The 22,737-nt window shown below is 38.8% G+C and overlaps 1 protein-coding gene across 10 annotated transcripts in view; it reads right to left on the minus strand.

Moving 5' to 3' along the window:
• NAV3 (neuron navigator 3) overlaps positions 1-22,737 on the minus strand; it is a 544,137-nt gene that overhangs the window by 185,462 nt on the left and 335,938 nt on the right. For all 10 annotated transcript variants that reach the window (XM_057429345.1, XM_057429347.1, XM_057429346.1 and 7 more), the window contains one exon: positions 386-503. In XM_057429345.1, the coding sequence (XP_057285328.1) occupies positions 386-503 (118 nt within the window). The remainder of the gene's footprint in view (positions 1-385; positions 504-22,737) is intronic.

The following is a 22,737-nucleotide window of genomic DNA, read 5'->3' on the forward strand; positions in this document are numbered from 1 at the left end:
ACTGCTGACATGAAATCTTCCACAATTGTCTTTGCAGGGTCAGGATACAGTTTCAAGGCATCCCAGAAAGTATGAGCCACTCCAACTAACAAAATGCACACATGGGAGACATATGGTTTAATGGAGCATTCATTTCTGACAATTCAAAGTGTGTAAGATACAGTTCTGGCCATTTAAAGTATGGTTAAACAGCCACTTCCAAACATGCTCACATAAACATATTTTTAAATTAAGACAAGGATGAACCACACAAATATCAGACATATGGACCCAGTCAAATAGTATTATTCAGGGTTCATCTTATTGTTAAATACATTCAACTTGAATTATATATTCCCCCATGCAAGGAGTCAGCCTGCAGTGCTTCTCTCAGTCCTGGTCTTACCGATGATCTGGATGATTTCTGCTAGCAGAACTCCGTCTGCAATGTCCTGTTGCAAATCCTTGATCAACCGCTTGTGGCCAGATTTTGCTAGGTAGTGGTTAGCCCAGTCAGTGTAAATCTGCAGAGCAGAGTAGGAGGGCAGGGGGGAGAGGGAGAAGAGAGAAAAGAAGACAATAAAAATTTTTAAAACAACTGTTGGCTTGCACACCGGAACTATTCTGGATCACATTCCCATTGAAGAAGTCAACACCAGAGGAAATAATTTTAACATTCTGGTTTTCGCCTTTTTTTTTTCCATAAGGGCCATGCCCCTCCCCCTGCCATTCTCTGTTTTATTTTAACTTCAAATGATTCAGGCTGTTTCATAAGGGTTCAAACTTGCTGTGACCAAGCAAAATTCCCCTTATGACTGTAAAGGAAACTTCTGTCATAAATCAGTCACATCTACCACAATTCCACCTCCCACCGTGTTTCTACCTCTGCGCATGCCCCACCAACAACTTTCAGGCTCCGGGGCTGCCCAAGAGAAAGTGATAGCAGAGACAGGCGCCTGTGTTTTGGTAAGAGGTCATCAGGGTGTCACTGGTGATCCTGCACCTGGCCATGATGCCTCTGCGACACATTCTGCAGTAACCATCATGTCCCACCGTGCAGAGACAGGTCGTTTTTCCACCTCGCCCCTAGTTCAGTGTGCTGCAGTGTGCACAGAGGAGACTGAAAGCACCAGATGTACAGTAGTCTCATAGCTGGAATTGGAGTATATATTCTGGAACTATGCTGTGTCCTTTCTCAGCCAAAAGAAGAAGGGGGAAGGGTGAGACTGAGCAGCACCAAACAGTTAGCAACAGGCAGCACAAAAAAAGGCTGTTATCAACAAAAGGTTGAAAAGGACCAGCTGAACTACATCCTCCAAAATAAGGGAGGTGGAGGGGTGTGTGTGAAGAGAGAGGTTGAAGGCATTTATTCCATAAAGCTTATACATACACAGAGAGAGTATTTGGTAAGGCTCACAGCACATACACAAGGGGAACCCAGTTCACTCAGGATAAGAGGAACAGACACACCTTCACCTATGTACCGAAGGAAAAGTGCACCCAGGAGGTGCTCATAGCATCCTGGGGTGTCCAGCATGCAGAGGCAGCATGGACTAACAGAGCTTGGTGCAGGGATGTCATGCTGGAAGGTATCAGAGGCCCTCTGCAACCAGTCCTGGCTCCCTTTTGCGGGGTGTTTGTGGCCTCTCACCCTGGAAAAGAGGACTTACACAGAACCTCCCACTACTGTGGGATGTTACCACTGGGAGAAAGTATATATGTAGGACAGCATCACTGTGTAAGTAAATATAATATCTGAGGTTCTTTCTCTACTGAAAATATTGTTTGAAAATGTTGAAATCGCACCTCTTCCATAAAAACAACATAAGCTCACTTTATAAACATCCTTTTATTTAACCTCATAGACCCTTGGGAGGAAGGGATTGGAATCCCATTTTCTGAACAGAAAACCAGAGGCCAAAGCCAGTAACTACTTTCTTAGTTCACCAAGGAATTTTGTGGCAAAGCCAGGGTGGGAAAATAGATGTGACTCCCAGTCCAGAGTCTTACCTATAGAGCTAGCATCCGCTTTCCACCCCGGAAAAGCATCACCACTCAGTCTACATTCACATCCTACAGATTCCTTCCCTTTGTCACAGGTTTTCTGTGACAAAAAACCTTCTGTGACAAAAAACCTTCCTCTTCATTAAAAGAGACATAGAATTGTAATTTGTTTCATCTACCCCATTTCCTCCCATGTTCCTGCAGATCACCAGCTGGTTTGCCATAGCTTTCTTGGCAGCTTTCAGGTAACCCCACAGAATTAAACTATGAAAGCAGATTCAGCTCTCTCGTAGCTGAAGGATGCTGTTGTTAGATAGGGCCCTAAATTTCCCTGCTGAACCCACAAGTCTGTTTCAATCACACGTGTTTTCATGATTTGTTTGCTATTACAGTTGAGTAACATGAAAGTCTCCATTAAATTGCTAAGGAAGTGCTTCTTCAACTGCATAACCATACATAACGAATGCTAATGTGGAGTCTGTAAAGATTGTATGGACACATATTTAGACCAATATATTAAATCGTGATGATAAAAGATGCATACCACACCCATAGCATCATGTATTCCCTACTACTAGTATTTCAAATTCAGTCATTCTTCTAAAATAATGTCTCAGAAATAGTCTCTGGGCTATTGCTGCAAGCAGAACTATTTTCTGTATTCCAGTGAAACTGATCCAATGGAACATACAGAATTTAATACCCTCTAATATTATTTTAGGTTAGTTTCACATTACAAGTAAAAATACTTTACCAAGCATCTCCTTTTTTATTTGTCACACCCACACATAATCTGGTGGACCAATCCTAATTTTGACTACAATTTGAACTATCCTCTCACTGAGCAGCCGGGGAAATTTCATTCTAGCAGCTGTTTTGCAAGTATCTACTATTCAAAGAATGGACTTCATCCACCCATCCACCCTCTTCACAATTTTCTTTTCTCATTAATTTAAAAGTGACAAGCATAAAGAATGTAAATATTGTTTTGTAACAACAGCTTTACTGATGGTCAATATTTTGATAGTCTTGCAACAGTAAAAAAACACTACTGGGAGGGGGCAGTGGTAAAAAATGGTATTTTTCACTTCAGAAGTATTCTAAAAAATGTCAAAAAAGCAGAGAGTTGTTGATGGAGACAATATAGCAAAGCAACACCCAGCTGGCAGTGGAATGTCACGTTTAATTTCCTCTCTTTCTGTGAGGATCACCACTTGCTTTTGTTTCTCCCCTTCCCCATAGGATGCCCTTCTCATTCATCTCATTCTTCTGGGGACCCAACTGCTCAACATTCAGTTGTAAAAAATAAAAAGCATGTAGATAGACACATGAAATTCTAAGAATGTACACATGCCACTGTATTATTTTTACATTAAATTCCCTAATGCAAATATGAAAAGAAACAGAGAATCCCTCCTCCACAGTTTTTAAGAATCAATGTTGCTATCACCTCTTAGAAATTTTATCAGCTTCTCAGGAAAACATAAAGATACAGTGTGCATTATCATTGACAATACTCAGTTTGCACAGGACAGAAAAGTCATGCAGAACAGAAGATTAAAAAATCAGTAACTTCATGCAACAGTCTGCTTTTTATGGGGGCTTCCTTTTCACTGGGTGCTGAGCACTTCTAACAAGGAGCTATGCATGCTCCCTCTCTTTCCCGACCTAGCAATAGAGCACTCTGTCTTACATTAATTGTGCAGTAATGCAGTAAAAATACTCTTAGATTCTTCTATGATGAGACTTTTTCAGAGAACACAGACATGGGGGTTAGTTGTTGCAACATTTCCTCCCCTCTCCACTTAGCCTGCTCCAGTAACCCTGCCTTACAGCTACACATTGGGCCAGGCTGCTGACTTACTCATTTCCTCTCCAAGCTTCCTTTCCTACCACCCTGCTTTACAGGCATGTCTTACCGGGAGTATCCGACTTCAGCACTAGGCTCCGACTGCTGACAGCGCACGGGAGAGCTGCTGTTATCCACGATGCGGAGCACCAGTCTCATCAACACAGTAACAGAACAGACCCGATCCTGTGTTTGTGTGGTCCGAACCCCATCCCAACACGTGGTGATTTAACTGCTTACAATATGAAACAGAATTCAGCGGGGCAATCCAAGCTCGGGCACAGCCTGCTCACGTTAACGATTTCCCCTAGCATTCCTCAACTGCTCGTCATGCTAACCTTCAACAGAGTAGAGGAAATAAATGCTGATAACCAAATATAGTTATGAACTTCACCTCAGTACTTCACACGTAGCTATAAGGAGCACAGTAGAGCTGCTTGGCAGGATCCGTAATGACACAATGCACTTTGTAACACAGTAGTTTAATGAAGTGACAAGAGAGAGAGCATCACACAGCTTACTGCCTTGCTTTGAAAATGTTTCAATCATAAACCATATAATTGTACATGAGGCAGTTCTATAATGCATCCTTTTTAAAAGTAATACAGAAATATTACCACCTAGAATCAATGCCAAGTGGGAAATGTCAGATGGATTTCAGAAGTACAGTCAGACTAATGCAATAATAATGCATAACACTTTGTTAGTGTCTTCCACTAAATCAGCTCAACATGCTTTCCAGATTGAAATCACCCCTATTATTTATTATTTCTGTGGATGTGGGGAAACTGAGGTAGAAAGGCTTTCTTGGTGGCTTTTTACTTTTTTTTTCTTTCTTATGTGGCTCACTCAAGGGCAAACACAGCTGGGAGTACAACAGAGAACATCTGAGCTGCAACAATTTCTTCTATGTTTTTTATCAGGTAGTTTTATAAATAGGCTTGGTGGGAAAAGGCATATTCCAAGAATTGGCATCCTTCTGCATATTTTTTTTTTTTTACTACAGAATATAGTTTCAGATCTGAAAATGGTCTCCTGTTGCTATCGGGAAGACAGCTTTCCATACTTAGAGTATGCTTCTGTTGTTACCCTATGTGCCACTGCTGCTGCTTAGGAAGAACAGCAGTTGCTGCCAATTGAGTTATGCCAAGACCTTGTGACAGATTTCCATGCCATTTAGGAGGATAGGCTATATTTGAAAGATATTTATATATTTGTCCACTATATGAAATAAAGATATGTGGGAATAAGCAGATAGTACCCAGTGCTCATCACTTGTCCTTTAAAATACTCTCTAGGAGACCTGTATCCTCATTCATTATCATGAAAGAATTGAAATGCTGCTCCCCAGGGCTCACTCTCGTGCTGTCTTCTGTGCACAGATTTTTCTTTCCTCCTTATTTTGTAGCAAACAAGAGTTAGGAGATACGGAAGGAACACTTACCTATTACAAAAAATGTTGTTAGCAGTATACCTGGGTTGCAATGGCTCACAGGAATATACAATACTACTTTTAGCATAGCAGGATCCTGCATTTTATTCTGGATTATACCAATAAATTTCATTCTTTTTTTCCTTAAAAAAACAGCAAGAAAGAAAAAAAACCAAAACAACAAAAAACAAAGGAATAAAGGAAACTGAAACGATGAAAAAGCTCCAACACCAGAATTTTAACAGTCAGACAAAGTGGAAACATGTCACTTAATAAAAGGGCTATGTGACTTTGTAGTGTAATGTGTTTACTCTGCTTAAAATGTTGCCATTGGAGACTACTAATAGTTGATAGCACTTAGAGCTTTTCACCTATAGACATTCATTCAAATCATGCTTGTAGAAGAAAGATTGATGACTTCTTTCTGTTGTTCTCCAGTATGCTACAAAGTGGGCCATAAAAGCTATATATCTATTTCCTGGGTGTTTTTCCAGGGTGTGGCCTACCCTGGATGTTATACCCAGAAAAGCCTACAAAATAGTCCCAGAGTCCCTGATTAAGAGGATTTGCCAGAGGAGAGGGCATGACCATAACCCTACTTCAACATAGCTATTCTTGACTAATAAATTGTGGGTAGCAAACCACATGTTGGAGTGTCCTTGAAGCTGTTCGTACTTATAAAAAGCTGGGCAATGGGTTGACTAATGTTAGAGTAGGGTGAGGAATTCAGATTGCAATGAGATGCCTTCCTCCTTCCTACTGCCTCTACACTAAGGAAAACTGAACTGGAAGGCAGGATCTGACCTTTCAAGTATTTTTTTATTAAAGGTTATTTCTCTGGGTTGCAAAAGGACAATTTATTAGTTTCAGTCCTCCATTTAGCAAAGAAAATGGCAAGCTTTGAAAACAATGGTTCACATTTAGACTGCCATAAGAGACAGGTCAAGCATCTGATTTATGTCCAGATTTAAGTAACTATAGAAAACACACTACAGCTCATTTACTGTAAAGATGGGGTTTGAGGGGTAGTACTTTTTGTAACATTAAGCAAAATACAAAAGAAGAAAAAGTACTCACACAATAAAAATATATGGCCAGAAAAATGATTTAATTTATAGGCAAGACGGAGCCAATGCACTTCATTTAACAAAATGAAATTAGTATCCAATGACACTCCACAAACCCTTTTTCTGAATCCCACTGAGTAAATGAGAACAATTATGAGCTAAGGAATAAAAACTGTTTAGAGAGATACATACCGATTAACCAAAATGTCAGAATCCCTACAGTACAATTCTGTTGTGTAAATAGCAGCATGTATCCATCAACACTACTCAGTAATTTTCAGATAAAAATACAGTTAAATAAAACTCCATTAATCTCAGCTAAGAAGATTAATAGAAACAATACCCTTCAACAATCATTGGCAAACTTTAGATAACTTACCCAGCTTTAACGGGGCTAGTTTATATTTCCAAGTTTCACTTACAGTTGTGATCTAATCACTTAAGTAACATTTGTAATGACTTACTGTGCTTTCTTTCTTCCCATTTCTTCCCAATCCCAACTCAGAATTAATATAATACATGTGCTTGAGGCCAATATTCACCAATGGTACAGGGGCAAGACTTTGGATGCATCTGTGCCAGATGAAAGGTAACAGTACGAGTCTGTGTGTGTTTGTATTTAAGGTTTGCTAAGAAATCTGTATATTGCACAGTTAAAATCCATCTCTTTATAGAATGAAATAACTTGTTCATCCTTTGAAAATAATCATACTGATTTGATTTACAGTTTAATCATCGGTTTCTTTATTGGCTTACACTCTTCAGTCCTGTGCAATAGCAATAAAGGACCACAGGAAGGTGCCAGATACTCATCCTGCAGCTGCAGATCCAACCAGACAGCTGCTTCTCCACAGACTTGTGCTGCTGGAAAGTGATACTTGTTAAGGGAGCAACACCACCACAGTTATTAATACTGGCCTCAAGCTTCCTGAATTAACAGGGGAAAATACCAAGTGCCACACAGAGCAATCTTCCAAACCAGCCAAACTTGAGACTCTCTGTTATAAATACTTCATATACTCGCCTGTACAACATTGAAATTATTTCTTTGATATATAGTTCTAACTTTAAAGTACTTTTCAGCATCCACTTAGTAAAAGTACAATAAAATACAGGACCTATTATTCAATACAGCTTTTACATAAAGCATTGATTAAAACTATTATCTCAGATAATTTTATTAGAGTGAGGAAGACCAGGTTTCCCTGCCGGGCACAAGTGTTACACCTAAAGACACCTCTCAGAAGGTGAATCTGTCAGCATTTTAGTTCAAACAAGGAGTGCTCTTCCAAAGGCTGTATCCTATCACCTGTGTTCTCTCAGAGATCATTTTCAGAAAAAATGAAAGGGAGAGATGTACTTCAACAGTATGCTGCATGCACTCTATTCACTAACTGGCATTTAGTCCATTCAACAAAATGAGAACTAACCCAAGTAACCACCCATTCCCAAAATGCGTACCTTAGATGCTGGTTCCTTAATACCAAACTGGTTTTCCCTACAGAGCAACTCTTCATGTTAATGTTGACATATGTATGTCCCAGAAGTGATAGGAGAGAGGAAGTACATGAAAAAAGTTGCTGACTATCCTATGTGATGAGACATATAATGAGTTGCTTTTGTAAGCTGGTGCTATGCTACAGTAATGACAAATGTAAGAGGAGGACATGCTTTGTCTTGATAGTGGTGATGTGTGAAGAAATTAATTTGACCAAAAGTACAGTGACAGCATTCTTTAATACAAATAAATGAACTGAAATACATGAAATTCCTTCCCTCTTTTGTGAATGCACATGCACTTGAACGTCATCCAAGCCCACCCAAAGCTTGGGCCAGTGACAGCTCCTGACTAAAGAGATCTCCCTTGGAAGAAACAGCTGATTTGTGAAGAAGCACCTGTGCCTGTCCAAGGGGAGAAGGGTAAAAAGAAAGCCATATTTCTACTTTTCTGGGCATCCAGGATAGCAGTGATGGCCCTCTACATCAGAGGCCCCATTCTATTCCCCCTAATGAGATTTCCTATACTTTAAAGTAGCATAAACTTGCATGAATCATGTCTCACAAACATCTTGTCACTGCCAAGATAAGTTTCATGATTAGTCCTCCATTTACTTTAATAAGCAAAGCTAAGTTTTCTGTAAAGGAAAAAATAAACTGAATTTTCACAGGTTTCCTTCATGGCTCACCAATACCACAACACAAAAGAATGAAGAAAAAATTCCTCAGACCGGACTGCAAATCACAAAGTAATTTGCAGAACAAAACTGTCCTTGCTTTGCTGATACTTTTTTTGTTCACAAGCAAGAAGCCACTCTTGGTATCAACCAGGCTGTTTCTGGATGGAGTAGGCACCTGCCTTAGCAAAGCAGCACAGGGCTCCTCACATGGAGCCAAGGAGATTCCACTGTGAAACTACTCCAGATTTTCCATCAATGCTCATTTTAAGGATTTATAACTTGGATAGAGACATTCTTTCCACACTGCAACTTGGCATTAAAGAACTTGGGCCAGGGATCAAACTAACCCTCTTTTCCAGCACTTCTTTTTAAGTATGGGAAGGCAAATTTCTGATAAATAGAGACGCAAAAATATTAAGATATACTTTTGTTCTTTTCTTGTGAGAAAACAGTGGCAAGTAGACTGCAACTGGCTTTTAATATAAAGTCTTTATCTAACTTGTGCTTTCTGAGGCTTAGAAACTGATTTGAATTGTCTGGTTTCCTCTCATGTGGAAGAATAGCTTTGCAAATCAAAATAAACAAAATAAACTGCTTGCTTTCTGAGCTACATATTTTAAACAAGACACTTTAACTCCTGCTATTTTTTCTCTGGGCTTTTATGCTTAAAAGTTGTTTGTCACTGACTATGATTTTAATATCAATAAATACGTTGCACACACTCAGCACACCAGAGAGGTGCTAAAGGTAACACAATAATATTAAGTAAATATGTTAACGACGTCAAGCTTAAGTGATCTTAGCCTCTTCTTACTGTCATTAATTTCTATTAAAACACATTTTGGTGGTGAATGTGTGAGTGCAATGGTCATGTGTGCGCAACCATTTCGCATTTTGCTGTCTAGCTCAAGCTCAGAGAAATGAAATTATGCTTACACAGATGACAGCCTACACATACACTTCTTCAGTTCAAGAATTGTTAAAGAGTGTTTCAGGAATTGAAAAACTAAGTATGCAGCTCAATACAGCAGGAATACCACTGTACCAATTTCCCCTTTATCACCATTAAAAGCACCATCCATAATAAAGGCCTGCCCATTCTGATGATAATGCTTAAATGAGCAATCATCCAGCACAATAAATTTTATGCCAGAAGTAAATTCTGCCAGTCACTAATCTTAAATAACAAAAAGAAGATATAAATCTTATCAGAATTTTGACAACAGAAAGCTTTTCATCCCAAATGAGATTCAGTGTTATAATTTTCCTAACTACTTAACAAAAGACCTCTCTTATACAGCTTTTGTAACACAGCCAGATCTGGAAAGATCATATAATGAAAAGAAAAAGGTTCCAGATTCCTACTAAAAATGTTCTTAACACCATTCCTTTCTATGATAAAAGGTGAATCTGCCTAAAGGTGAAGACTCTGGTGGCACATCATATGGAAAGAGGCAGTGTCTCAAGAAGGGAAGTCCTTATGACCTGGGGACTGTCTTTCATCTATGTTCAATCTGCAGTCTCCCATGCAAATCTTCTAACAAATTTTCTAACACATATCCCACCTTCTGTGTTGTGCTACATACTTCTATACAACTATAGCATGCCCCAAAATAACACCAAAGATATGTGATTCATGACTGAATTTCTCCACCTACAACTTGCCTCTGAAGACAGCAAAAAACCCCCTCTTAGCTCAATACTGAAATAGCAACCTCAAGCCCTCCTGCCAAAGAAAAGGAAAATAAATCCAGCAATAGTTAAATGCACCACCTCTCATTGAAGAGTTTTTTAATTCCAAAGTAGCACATTCTTCTGCTGAATACTGACATCCTGATATGCAAAATTCAGGTCTGAAGATCAAGGTGGTTTAGATAATAGATAGCAATGAAGACGGATAATGATCTGAAGGTACTACACCCCTGAAGTGTAGTACCTTCCATTATAAGACTGCAAAGCCATTTACATAGGATCAGGGCTTAGCTATGTAAAGATCCATCCTTATAGACATGGACATTCAAGTTATTTATTGAGGCTTTGAGATAGGTAAGGTTTATAGCTCTGCTCACACAGGCATCTTGACATAAACACTGGACCCTGTTGCTTGAAACTAGTATCCAAACTATGATATCTGCGTCTCTTCTCCTATGAACAAGGTGGAGATGCTTTACTTATTAATGTATTATCGCAATCTTCTGACATGAATTTTAGGACACAGAAAGAAATGACCTGACAATGATCTGGAATAGCAAAAGGCTGATACCTCAAGAAAAGAAAGGTCTTGAGAAAGCTGTGTGAAAATGGAAGCACATTTTTCTTCCCCCCTATGGTTACCACCTGACATATAAGTATAAATGGTACTTTATCTCTAGGCATATGGCGTTTGTTGTTTGTTGGGTTTTTTTGGTTTGTTTTTTTTTTTACTTCAAGGCCAAACCCATACCTCTTATGACAGAAAACAGTTGGTGCCTCTGTGTTTGAGGTCTGATCTCTGGGTTCAAATGACTGGCCTTACACAGGGCACCCACCACCCTCGAGGAACTGTTCTCTGCATGTGCAACTCTTCACTCACTGACCTGTTTCCTTTTAAAATACACACTCTAGTGATACCCTGTCTCTTGGATAACAGACTAGAAATGAAGGATAGGGATTGAGTAGCTCACTTTAGAGAGCCACAGCCTTTAAATTTAATTAAATCCATATCTTCTACCTCCCACACAATCACCCCCGGGACTAAAGGCTTCTGTAAAGTATTAGGAAGGGGATACTCTCATTGCAACCACACCACTATGCAGAAAATAACTCAAGATTTAGGAAGTTGTGAGCAGGAAGCAGAGGATGAAGAAGAAAGGACTCACTGAAAACACAAACAAATAACTCTGCTGGCTAGAGATTACAGCACTCACTTTAGACAGAGGAGATTGTGCTCCAGCCTTTTCTTCCAAGAGCCTTTCTGTATTTTGTCCTACACATCTAAGTGAGAAAAAAAAAATGATTCTAGCAAAAGGAGCATCATATCTCCTCTCAAATGAGTCACTAAACCAGTAGCCTACCACCTGGCATCCCATGGCACGCTATGCTCAGCTGCTTTCTGAGATTGCACTAATGGCTTCAACAGCTCCTCAGGTAGCTCTGTCTGCAAAAGCTGGCACTCCAGGAAAGCCCACACAGCTGCTTTAATCATACGGAGGCATGCGGAGTATCACTTTGGGGACTTCCGCTGACAGCTCTCCATTTAGTCTAGTATTTTAGAACAAGCAAAACTGCTTTTCCTGACCTTTCCCATTAACCTTTTAACTCCCTGATAAAATAATAAGAAAAATAATTTAATCATGTGAGCTACTTTATTTTTTTTTTTTTAACAGGAAACAATTACTGACAATAAGTAATAAGTATTTAATTCTGGAACACTGGAGGGTTTTTTTCGCTAGATCAAACTTTTTGTTACAGTAGGCAGGTGCTTATTACACCTGCCCTTTAAATAAACCTTCCTGGCAAGGTGCTTGACTTTGTTATAGCCAACGCAGCTTCTGAGCATTCTCAGAAGTACAATTTCACGTCTGTACAGATCCTTAATGTAAAATCCTGGGATGGCTATGGATGGACTATAAGTGCTGCCAAAACAGGCAGCTGCTGAGTGGGAGTTCTAAGGATGAGAATGATGGATATAGGGACCTAAAATGAATGTGAGGTAGGTCATAGGAACATAAATTCTTTGGGGGAGGACGGAAGGTCATATTTCATATTTCAGGAATTACTGTACAATGGCTACCCTTTGTTAAAAGTTCAAGCATTTACTACGTTATTTAGTTCATAAAATAAGTATGGAACAGAACAGTCCTTAAAACAAGTTTTTCCTTAAATTCTTACAGTTGTTCTTGAAGGCCTCCAATAATAGAGAATTGCCATTTTTAGTAGGACTTGCTGAATGTCTCTCATTTTAGATGGAAATGTAAGAAGAAATGCTTTGGAGGCACTTCCTGAAAATGTAGAACCCTAGTGCCTTTTTATTCTTTTTCATAAATTTGGGAACTACAAGTTGGAGTAGAAAGTGGAGCCTGAAATTTTATCAAACCGATGTACCTCAAATTCAGCAGTCCCACGGAAAGGCTTTGCACCAGATGGCTTTGTTGTCAGCTGCCCTGGGCAGGTTCATGTTACTTCCCTATCAGTAATAAAATCCCATACTTACATCAATGTTTCATTTTATGTTACTGTCATTATCTTGTTACAGGTTATAATGGTATTGGCATTATCTTCCTAATAATTATTCCTGAGTCACAACAGTAAAAATCTTTTAAGTCTCAAGCTCTGACCTAGAAGCTGCTGAACCACTTAAGTTTCATCTGTGTCTCTGACTGAAAAAGATGTTCCATACATTAAAGAAGAATGAAAGTGGGCAAATGGCTTCTCTAGTGCGTAGATTTATAGTAAAACAATCCCTGCTCAGCTAGACAGACTTAAGTGAGTCTCCCCCAAAATATCATGTACTGTATTTCTCCAACTTCAAATCCACAGATATATTCTCTTTTAAATAGTTATTTATACTGCAGAAGAACTATTTATACTACTAAAGAACAGGTGACTTTGGTACATGTCAAAAAAACTTGCAGGATTTGGATCCTCATGGAAAACTGTAAAATGTCTGAAAATCCTGTAGTAAAATGACACTCGGTGACACAATGCAGTCCTGTAAACAATTATATTAAGAACAGGATATTTCAATTAGTTGTGTTAGCATGCTCCAAATTCCAAACAAGCAACAGCCGCAGTGATACAGAGGATATATGCCAATATTGCCTAATCAGTCTTACAATGATGTTCAACCAAAAAAACTGTACACAGAATAAGGAACTCATCTGAGTTTATCTGATGTGAAGCAAGGGCTATTTAATAATGATAACAGGCACATATAATTGCATGTTCTCCATTCTTTGCAAAACAGATGTTTACAAGTTTATTGGGAACTTAAGTTTACATGAGAGGTTCACAGATGTCCTTCAGAAGCACAAAACCCCACAACCTACACTCTGTATTTGGATATATTTTTTTAGCTTGTGCTATGAAAACCTAAAAGCCCAAAAAGAAAGCCAAGACCTGAGAAAGTTTCTTAAAACCATAGGTAGATAGTATGGTTATCATGAAACTGGTTTAACTATATATATTCCAATAATGGAATATACACTATATAAAAGAGTTCATGAAGCCTAACAACTGAATGAACAGTATGACCATGTGCAGAGAGACTACACAAATTAGGGAAGGTGTGATGCTGGAGCACAACTAGTAGAGTTGCACAAGACCTCTGCTGTGTGCACACCCCTCTTAGTGCCCTTCATAGGAACGTGCTGTGCAAACACCTCAGACTAGTTATGCCTTGCCCAGTTTCTTATGTTTATTCAACTGACTGGACCATCTGAATTTGACACAAGCAAGCCAGCCTTTTTTTGGTGTAAAGCTGACAGAATCTCAGTTTGCAGGGAAACCCAAACACTTCTAAACAAAAGGCATGTATTTATTCTCTCAAAGTGAGGAGGCAGAACAAAGACTTAAAGTGACAAACAGTTTTCTTTTTTCTATTGCCTAAGTTTTGAATGTCCCTTGAAAGCATTTGCAAAGTCATTTCAGGCTGTTCTCTGTTTCTGGCTGAAAGGTGCTAGCTACCGGCCTCCTGTCACTGTGAGCATGGTGCTTTTAGAGAGCCATGCCAGAGATAATGTGGCCAGGCCCACTCCAAACCAGCCCACATGCCTCTAAGAGATGGTTTTACTTGAAGCATAGGCAAATGCAAGGCCCTTCAGAGACTGGCAGACTGACTATTAAAATTGTTTTAGTTGAGATGATGGCCAAAGAAAAGCAAAAAAGAGACGACTAAAATAAGCAGAGACAGAACTCGGGAACAGAAAAACCACTGCAGAAAGAAAAGAAAAAAAGTAATCCCAGAATAACCCAATTAGTATCAGCATGCAGAATAAAAAAACATTTCAGTTAAGGTGATGGCTGAAATAATTCAGGATATAGGCAAGAAGACTGCCCCAGATTATTTGTTGGGTTGTTTTCTTATTTTGGTTTGGGCTTTTTCCCTTTTAAGACAGGATGGGTATTAAATTTATGTAGAACAAAATATAGCATTTCAAAATTCCTCATTTTTTATCTTCGGCTGGAAATAACCAACTAATGCCTGAAATTTTTACTAGCTGTTCAAGTCAATGGGTTAAGAATGTACTTCAGTAAGTCTGTTTACCAAAACACCCAATATCAACACGGCACCAGTAAAATCCTCTCCACTTTCATTGAAAAAGTCCAACTGCAGCACATACTGATGCAAAAAGTAAGTAACATCCCTCTTTTCTCAAAGTAGTCAAAACACATTCATCTGTTTTCAGTTGGATCTTTCATCAAAATATCCAGATTTTGGCCTTTTCCTACCTGTACCACAAGAAATCAGAAATAGCTACACTGAGGTCAACATATAAACAGACGGATTTTTGCAATTAGGGCGAGAACTGGTGCCTGTAGCTAAACAAATAAACAAACAAACCATCCAAATAGCCACATCTCCCTTTGGCACTACTGCACTTCTCATCACAGCTTATTGTAAGCTTATGGCACTAATGAGGATCTGATGACCTGTCTTGTTTGCAAATACTTAAAAAGCTGACCTGTTTCTACATTGGAACAATTGCTTCTTTAATGCTATTCAAAATTTGTTGCTGTCCTAATGTTCTTTGTTTTTTTTTCCTGTGGAATTAGGTGATGTGAACTGTTTTTCCATAACACTGTCATCTTTGCCAGGCATCAAAATCAGTTGAAGGCAGACAGACAAAGCCCAGCGCTCCCAGAAGCACAGCAAAAGCTGAAAAGGGAGCTCTCAGGGCAGGGGGTGGCACTGAGACCATGGCGTGACTCAGGGGAAGCTCTGAGGTGCTGGTTGTGCTGTGACTAACCATGGTGGGGAAGGAAAGTCACCTCCTACTCCCATATCATGCGAGTCACTCATCCCAGAGATTAATTACACAGAGGATGAAGGACAGCAATAGCAGCAGGCATTCACACAGGAAGAGGCCTTTGGAAAAGCAGAACTACATCCAGCAATGGTGCATATTCCCAGTTCAGTCCTCTTGTGTCCTCCACTGCTCCCATACCTGAGCGGCTCCAATCAATAACCCAACTAATTGCAGTGGATTCATCAAAGAATATATATTTTGCATAAATATGTTGCAATATTTCTGAGTTTTGCATCTTTATTTATGCATATTCAATTTATTTATGCACATTTGATTTATTTATGCATATTCCATTTATTTATGCACATTCCATACCAGTTTGTCCAGTATGCTAATCACTTAAAGTCCATAGCATTTAGATACAAGATAATTTAATTCAAAATGGAGGCATCTAGCCTGAGGTGAGCATTTAGGCTCCATCAACAGTCTATGCCCAGAGAAACAAGAAACTATGAGGCAGTTTAACCCATGCAGGAGCCTAAAACAAGAAGAATGAATTTCTCTCTAAAGATGCTTTCAATAATGACAAAAGCAATACTGAGAACTAAATTAAATTACATTCCTAATTTTTAGATTACTAAAATTAATGAGACTAATCCCACCTGTAGAGCACAACTACTTTTAAACTCAGACTTTTACTTTGTGGTTGACTATGGAGGCATCTGGCTAAATATTTATAGGAGGATCTATAGAAAGAAACAGCTCACAGCAGATCCTGTTCTTCACAGTTTGACAAGCAGGAGCAGTAGAGACCCAGACATTCCAGGAGGGGCACACTTATTCCCTAACCATCCGTATCTCACTGTCTTGCTTTTGTTTTTCTAGCTGCATAGTAAAAAAGCATCCCAGACCTGGCATATATATTGGTATAATATTGGTATAAACAAGCTGGTCACACAACCAAATAATTGTATACACATTTAATAGGAACATCAGGCTAGGAATAAAAATACAAATAGGATTTTATAATATGGCAAGACCTTTATCTGGGGACTTATCACACTGAAGGAGGAGACAGATTAATGAACGAACTGAGAGTGTGTACACATCTACCTAGATGCCTAACAGTTCAATGTTTATATAATTCCCTCCCTCCCTGATGGCAGTATCTTCTTGTTATTCTGACATTCCCAGCACTCTGGCCTCAGATACACTACCACTCACATCTTCCTTGCCAGCTACCTAACTCCATTAGGTATAACTGTATTTTATCAGAAAGGCAAGATAACAAAGATGCAACACATGCACTCATCTGTACCGAACATATGAGAGTTACCTCATAATGTGGTATCACGCCAATACTTAAAATGATTTAAATATGGAGGATAAAAAACTTTCCTATTTTGAAGACAGACATAAAAATGTCTTACTCATAATAAAGCACAACATAAAGTGTTTTTCCTGATCTAGGTCCCATTCTGAGATGTTAAATATGTCTTTACATCATAGCTGTATGGAATCTAAAACATCCCATTCAAGTTTCCAGGTTTCACTTCAAAGGCCCGTTTTTGCCACTTCTAGTTTAGGCTTTTGGGCTAAAAAGTTTTGGGCTGAAAGCAGTCCAGAACTGTTTTCAGTTCTGAACAAACACAACCAGGCTATTCCTATTTTACATATATTTATTATAGGCATGCATTAAAACTTTGGGAAACACCGAGATTAAATCTTATAGCTAAAACACCACCACACTGCAGCAAAAGTCAAATAGCACACTGTCAACAGTGTTAACCTGATAGAGCATAGAAATGCAGTCAATTGCTTCTATCAAGATAAGTTTACTCCATCTATGAAAATAAAAAATAAAACAAAACATGAGAAATAAAGTAACAGCAGTAAATTACTCTAGAGCTATCCATCCTTTCAATATAAAAATATAAACATGTCAAGCAGTATTAATATTTTTATATTACATACATGGAGTACATACAGATGAACACAATAAATTGCTTTCATTCTCTTCTGATCCTGAGCCAGCTCTGCATCAGGCCAATATTTTGGCATTAATTAATGTAGCTTTAAAACTGCTCCACCTTGTGCCAGCTGCCTAAAGCATCCTGTAGTTCTCACGAATGATGGGGCTGCCAGCAATCCCCAGTTACACCGTTCTACCAGCAGTCACAGTACTCCATGGTCAACAGCCCGCTGGACTGGCTGTCCTCCCCATGGCCCTCACAGAGTGATAACCATCTTATCTGGTGCTAGTGCTGCTCTGGGTCCTGCCAAGTCTGACCTAAACTGTATCTATCATTCCTCATATGATTATACAATCATGCAATGTTCAGAGTCCAGCACTGTGGGAACATGTTCAGGGAAAGGGTCATACTTTGATGTGGTGTAATTTAAATGTAAACAGAAGTGCATATTAAAGTTGCTGGTAAGCTTTATTTTAATGTAAATCCTTGGTGAGAGAAAGGGTAGGGAATTATCAGTGCAATCAGCTGTGATCCATTTAAATATAAATGCCAACTTCTTGAACAAATCAATAATTTACTGAAAGAAATGTTCCCAGCCTGGTTTCCTAGGCCATTTGTTTCTAAGCATACATTTCATTTTCACAAGGGAAAACTCCTTTGAACATGTAAGAATTACTACCTTTGTAGATAAACACAGAATGTAGGGTTCTTGCTGTGCGTTTGTTTCTTACACTGTGTATAAGGAAACTGCGTGCAATTTGTGTTTTTTTCTTGAGTCATTCAAATGCCTAAATGAGAATGAAAACTGGAAGGCATATGATAAAAGCCACTATGAAGGGGCATTTTGGAGTATTATGGGAGTGGTGTATTTTCTTGGCATAGATTTTTGGCAGAAAAAATCTGGAAAGGTTTATTTGGTAAAATCTGGACTCCATATATATTTTCAGTTGCAGAGAGTTTCACATGGAGTAAGAACTACATGAGATGGCTCTCAGCCAAGGAGAAGTACACTATGTTGACACCAACTTACACTGACAACTGAAGTGTTTCAGATTGCAGGAAAGAATGACAATAATATTATCCCAAGGTAACTTATTGACATATGCTGACTTTTGTTGATGTGCAGCCATAACCCTTTTCTTACCTTCCAGTTCCTTTTCAAAACAGTGGCATCCTTTGTATGGCAGCGATTTTACTTGCTACTGGACTCTTGTTCTCCTGACTGTCCCCATACCCTCATTCACTATTGCTTCAAGAGCACTTCTAGTCCAGTCATTTTGAGCTTCAAAACCACAGATGGTTACAAAACTTTATTAACTCTAACGGGACTCTTTCAAGAGGAAATGTATATAAACAAAATGTATGGCACCCTTAATCAGCTCAGAGTCACAGCATATTCTAAACAGGTGCCTTTAGCCAATAGCAGGTATTTGCCATCACAACATAAACAATCCAGAGTAGAACCCATGACATCACATTAAAAAAGAATTATTTGGTTTTCAATACAGAAAATCCCTTGTTACATCAGACCAAAATCAAGTATATAGTGAGATATTCAACTTTGTTTTATAAGGCTAAAAGGATTAATAAAAGTAACTAAATGGCATACGAATAAATCTATTCATAAACCTCCCAGGACATACTGTAAGCCAGAATCTCATTAAAGATGATGTTAAAATTCAGTAGAGCACCTGTTTTTTTGCTTTGAAAAAGTCAATATGAATACACAGCAGGCAAAGAAAGGAAAAACTGACCAAACCAGGTCAGAATCACTTTCTAGGCTCCTGCCTTTTGAATGTGAAGCAAGAAATCTGTCTTGTACCATGACAGAACCACTGTAAAATTAACAAATTTATCTATGATTCTGAAGTATCAAATAGAACATATATAATAAGAAATGTGTCACATTTGCATATTGATAATAGGAGTTCAACAGCCTTGGCTTGTTACATTTTTAGCAGCATAACAAGTGAAAACACTACGATAATCAGTAGAAGTTAAGCTTTTTAAAGTTTTCTGTTTCAGAATCTTTACTGGCTCATATGTGCAGTTTCTCTCAACCTACTCAGCTAACAGGGAATGATATTTTGCCATTAGGCAGAGGCAGACCCCAGTCTAATTTGTCTTTTCTATATTCCTCATTACTGTGATGCTGTTCCACTTGGTAGTATGAAAATCAGCAAGTCCCTGCAGATGTGTAAGACACTGTTCTGCCAGCCAGTGATATTTTCTAAATTAATTTTAACTTAATCTTTCCCTATGTCAGAAATCATTGTTAGTGGTAGACTGAAACTTGATGTTTTTAATACATTGGAACGCACAACTAACAATTATATAAAGGACTGAAATTCAGTTCTGGGTTCCTACATATTGAGTACTCCATAATTGGAGCCCAAATAATAACAGGTGAACACGTTGCTTTTATTGTCCCAAAATACAATGGGAATCCAAAGAAGTGCAGCAAATGCTGAGCTGAAAATCCCATTCTAGAAATGCCAGGAACATATTACACTTTTAAGACTCAATTACCTTGGCCTTAAAATCTTCAATATCATCAAAATATCTATCTATTTAAGGGCAAAAATAATCTACAAAATGCATTAACCAAAAATAAAAAACCAAAGCAAAACACAAAACCCCCCAAAAAACACAACTGCATGTGTACATGGGTAAGAAAAGCAAGAGTTAGACAGAAGTGAAACAGGGAGAAGTAGAACCAAGAATCTTGTCCCACCCACACCACCAGCTTCATAGTTCAGGCAGAAAACTAATCAGAACACGGGGAGGAAACTAGATCACTATGCCAGGAACATATGTTTGATGAAAAAATCAGTTGTTTTATCCAATGACAATGTTCCAGCACTTCTCAAAGCAGGCCACATGTTAATTGTAGCAAACTAAGAATGTGCTGCGTGTGTGCTTTTATTCCATTCTGCCTCTCATTGTATCAGCCATCTTCCCCTAAAGCCTCCACATTGCTCCCATCGGCTCCTGATTTCAAGAGGCTCCTCATGCAGCCAAATGACATAGCTCCTTAAGCAGCTGCTGCTGCTACAAAAGCTCCTGCATGACCCCTTCTCACCACTAACAGCACTTTGACTTGGCAGCACAACAGCATGAATTTGAGGGCAGGACCTATGTTCTCTACTTGGAAGCCTGTGGACCATATGAACATACTCAGCTCATCTGTACTTCCCCAAGAATAGCCTGCATCTTTTTATGATTGAGGTGCATCGTTCCTTTTAAGGGCGTGGAAGCTGAAGTCAAAGGAAAGCAGGATCTTGAAAGCTCATCTCAGACAATGCCCATCAAATGCACTGAAACAAGGCTGACAGAAAGAGGTACTGGGGAAGGAGCAAAGTGGCAAACACCATCTGGGGAAAGCTCATGGCATTCAGGTAATAGTAGTGTACCATTTCCAAAGTAAAATTGCAGGAACCTACACTAAAATCACAGCAAAAAGAAATAAAGTAGCAGAAAACCCATTTCATGCTAATTATGTTACTTCTATTCTGTCATATTACACAATCTTACATGAGCTTTAAATTCCTTCCTCAGTGTATTGTAGGGCCAATCATTATTTCTAAAAGCTGACAAATATAAAAGCACAGTTTTCTGTCTCCTGAAGAACAAGGGACAGACCAAAGCATCTTAGCTTAGCAAGGAAAAGGAAAATGGTTCATGAAACTCAATGCTCTTCTAATTATCTGGAATTTACACAAAATGTTATCTCTGCCTCCCAGTAGCCTGCCAGATCTCTGTAATTCCATCAGTAAGTCCTTTCCTTCTGGCACCTGTTCCCAATGGCTCTTAAAGCCAGTGCAGCACCACTAATGAGAAGAAACAACTAGATGGTCCCAACTTCTTCACTGCCTCTGAAAAGCATTTAGAAACAGAAGCTGTAATGATTTAAACTATAGCACTTCTCCATCCCAAAGATCCCCCAAAAAGCTAGAAGGAGCTAAACAAAGTACCATGTATGTTACTAATTAAAGTAAGAAAGTATCAAGGAATGCTAGTATACTTCAGGATCCTCCATGCAGCTATTTAAACGGGGAATAAAAGGTTATGTCTCACTTTAGATAGTGTAAGATCTAGCTACATGAGAGGACATTGCAGATGGATGGAAAAAGACACATTTCAGAGAAGGCCAGATATGTCAAATCTGTAAGTGCAGATACTCTCAAATGAACTGTATTTCCCTGGAAATACCCTTGAGAGTATACATCCTGACCCTCCGGGAATGAATCCTGGTCTCCAGCTGTGGTGTTTTCATGCTTGTCTGGTGTTTAATTACTAATCCACACAGCAAAGTGCAACATGATGTGGGAGTACTGAGTCAGGTCCCTGGAATGGGGTCTCTACCTCGCCAAGGGCAGCACCATTTGGGCATGCATGGAGCAGCAATGTACATCAATATAGTAGACAACATTCACTGCACATCACCAGCACAGCGAACATTAGGTTTACTTTAGGCATCATATTCGACATGTTTTAACACTCAAGTCATACAGGCTTAATCAAGAACCTGTAACTTACCTGGCCTGCTTAGAAGGCAGTTTTCAAGGCTAATATGATAAATACAAGAAAACTCCATACGTAGTCCAAAACATCCTACTCCACTAAGAAGGTAGTTCATAACTGTTTTGTTGGAACTTAAATGCATAATGTGCTTCTAGCTAAGAGTCTTCTATTTACATCTTCTTATATTTCTCACAGGAATAATTGCCATGTATCTTTTAGCACATTAATCTTGTCATCTGATCTGCACAATCTCATTCATGTTTTTTTCTCACTTCCATTAAATTTCAACTATATGTAAATGCTATTTCACCCTCTTGAGAAAGACTGTCCAGAGTTTTTCCAACAATGCTCATCGTCTTTTGAAATTTCACCCATTCAAACCCTCACATCGTGAGTAGCTTGGCACTGAATACGATATAATTATTATTTTAAAATACCGGCAATTGAAGCCAGAAAACGAATTGATTAATATCAGCATGTCACCCAATTAAAAATATACCTTATTTTACAATCCGTCACCAAATACTAACATGCTGAAACTGCTGAACGCTCCTAAGCCAACACCCCAAAGGCAATGGGGAAAAGGCGCAAGGAAAACAACTGCACTCCTTCTTAAACACTAAGCCTCCTGAAAAAGTAATTTATGAAGGTGCTGCACTCTGAGAAAATCCTCCTCTTCCAGAGCAGCAGATGCCTCTCTTAGTTCTAGAACATCATTTGAGAAATCACCACTGAAGCTGTTTATCAACAACATGAAAACAGCAACAACAAAATGCTCATAAAGT

This window comes from Pezoporus wallicus, unplaced genomic scaffold (genome assembly GCF_028554395.1).
Source record: "Pezoporus wallicus isolate ANWC-B61680 ecotype Strahan unplaced genomic scaffold, APGP_CSIRO_Pwel_v1 contig_5069, whole genome shotgun sequence".
NCBI lineage: Eukaryota > Metazoa > Chordata > Aves > Psittaciformes > Psittacidae > Pezoporus > Pezoporus wallicus.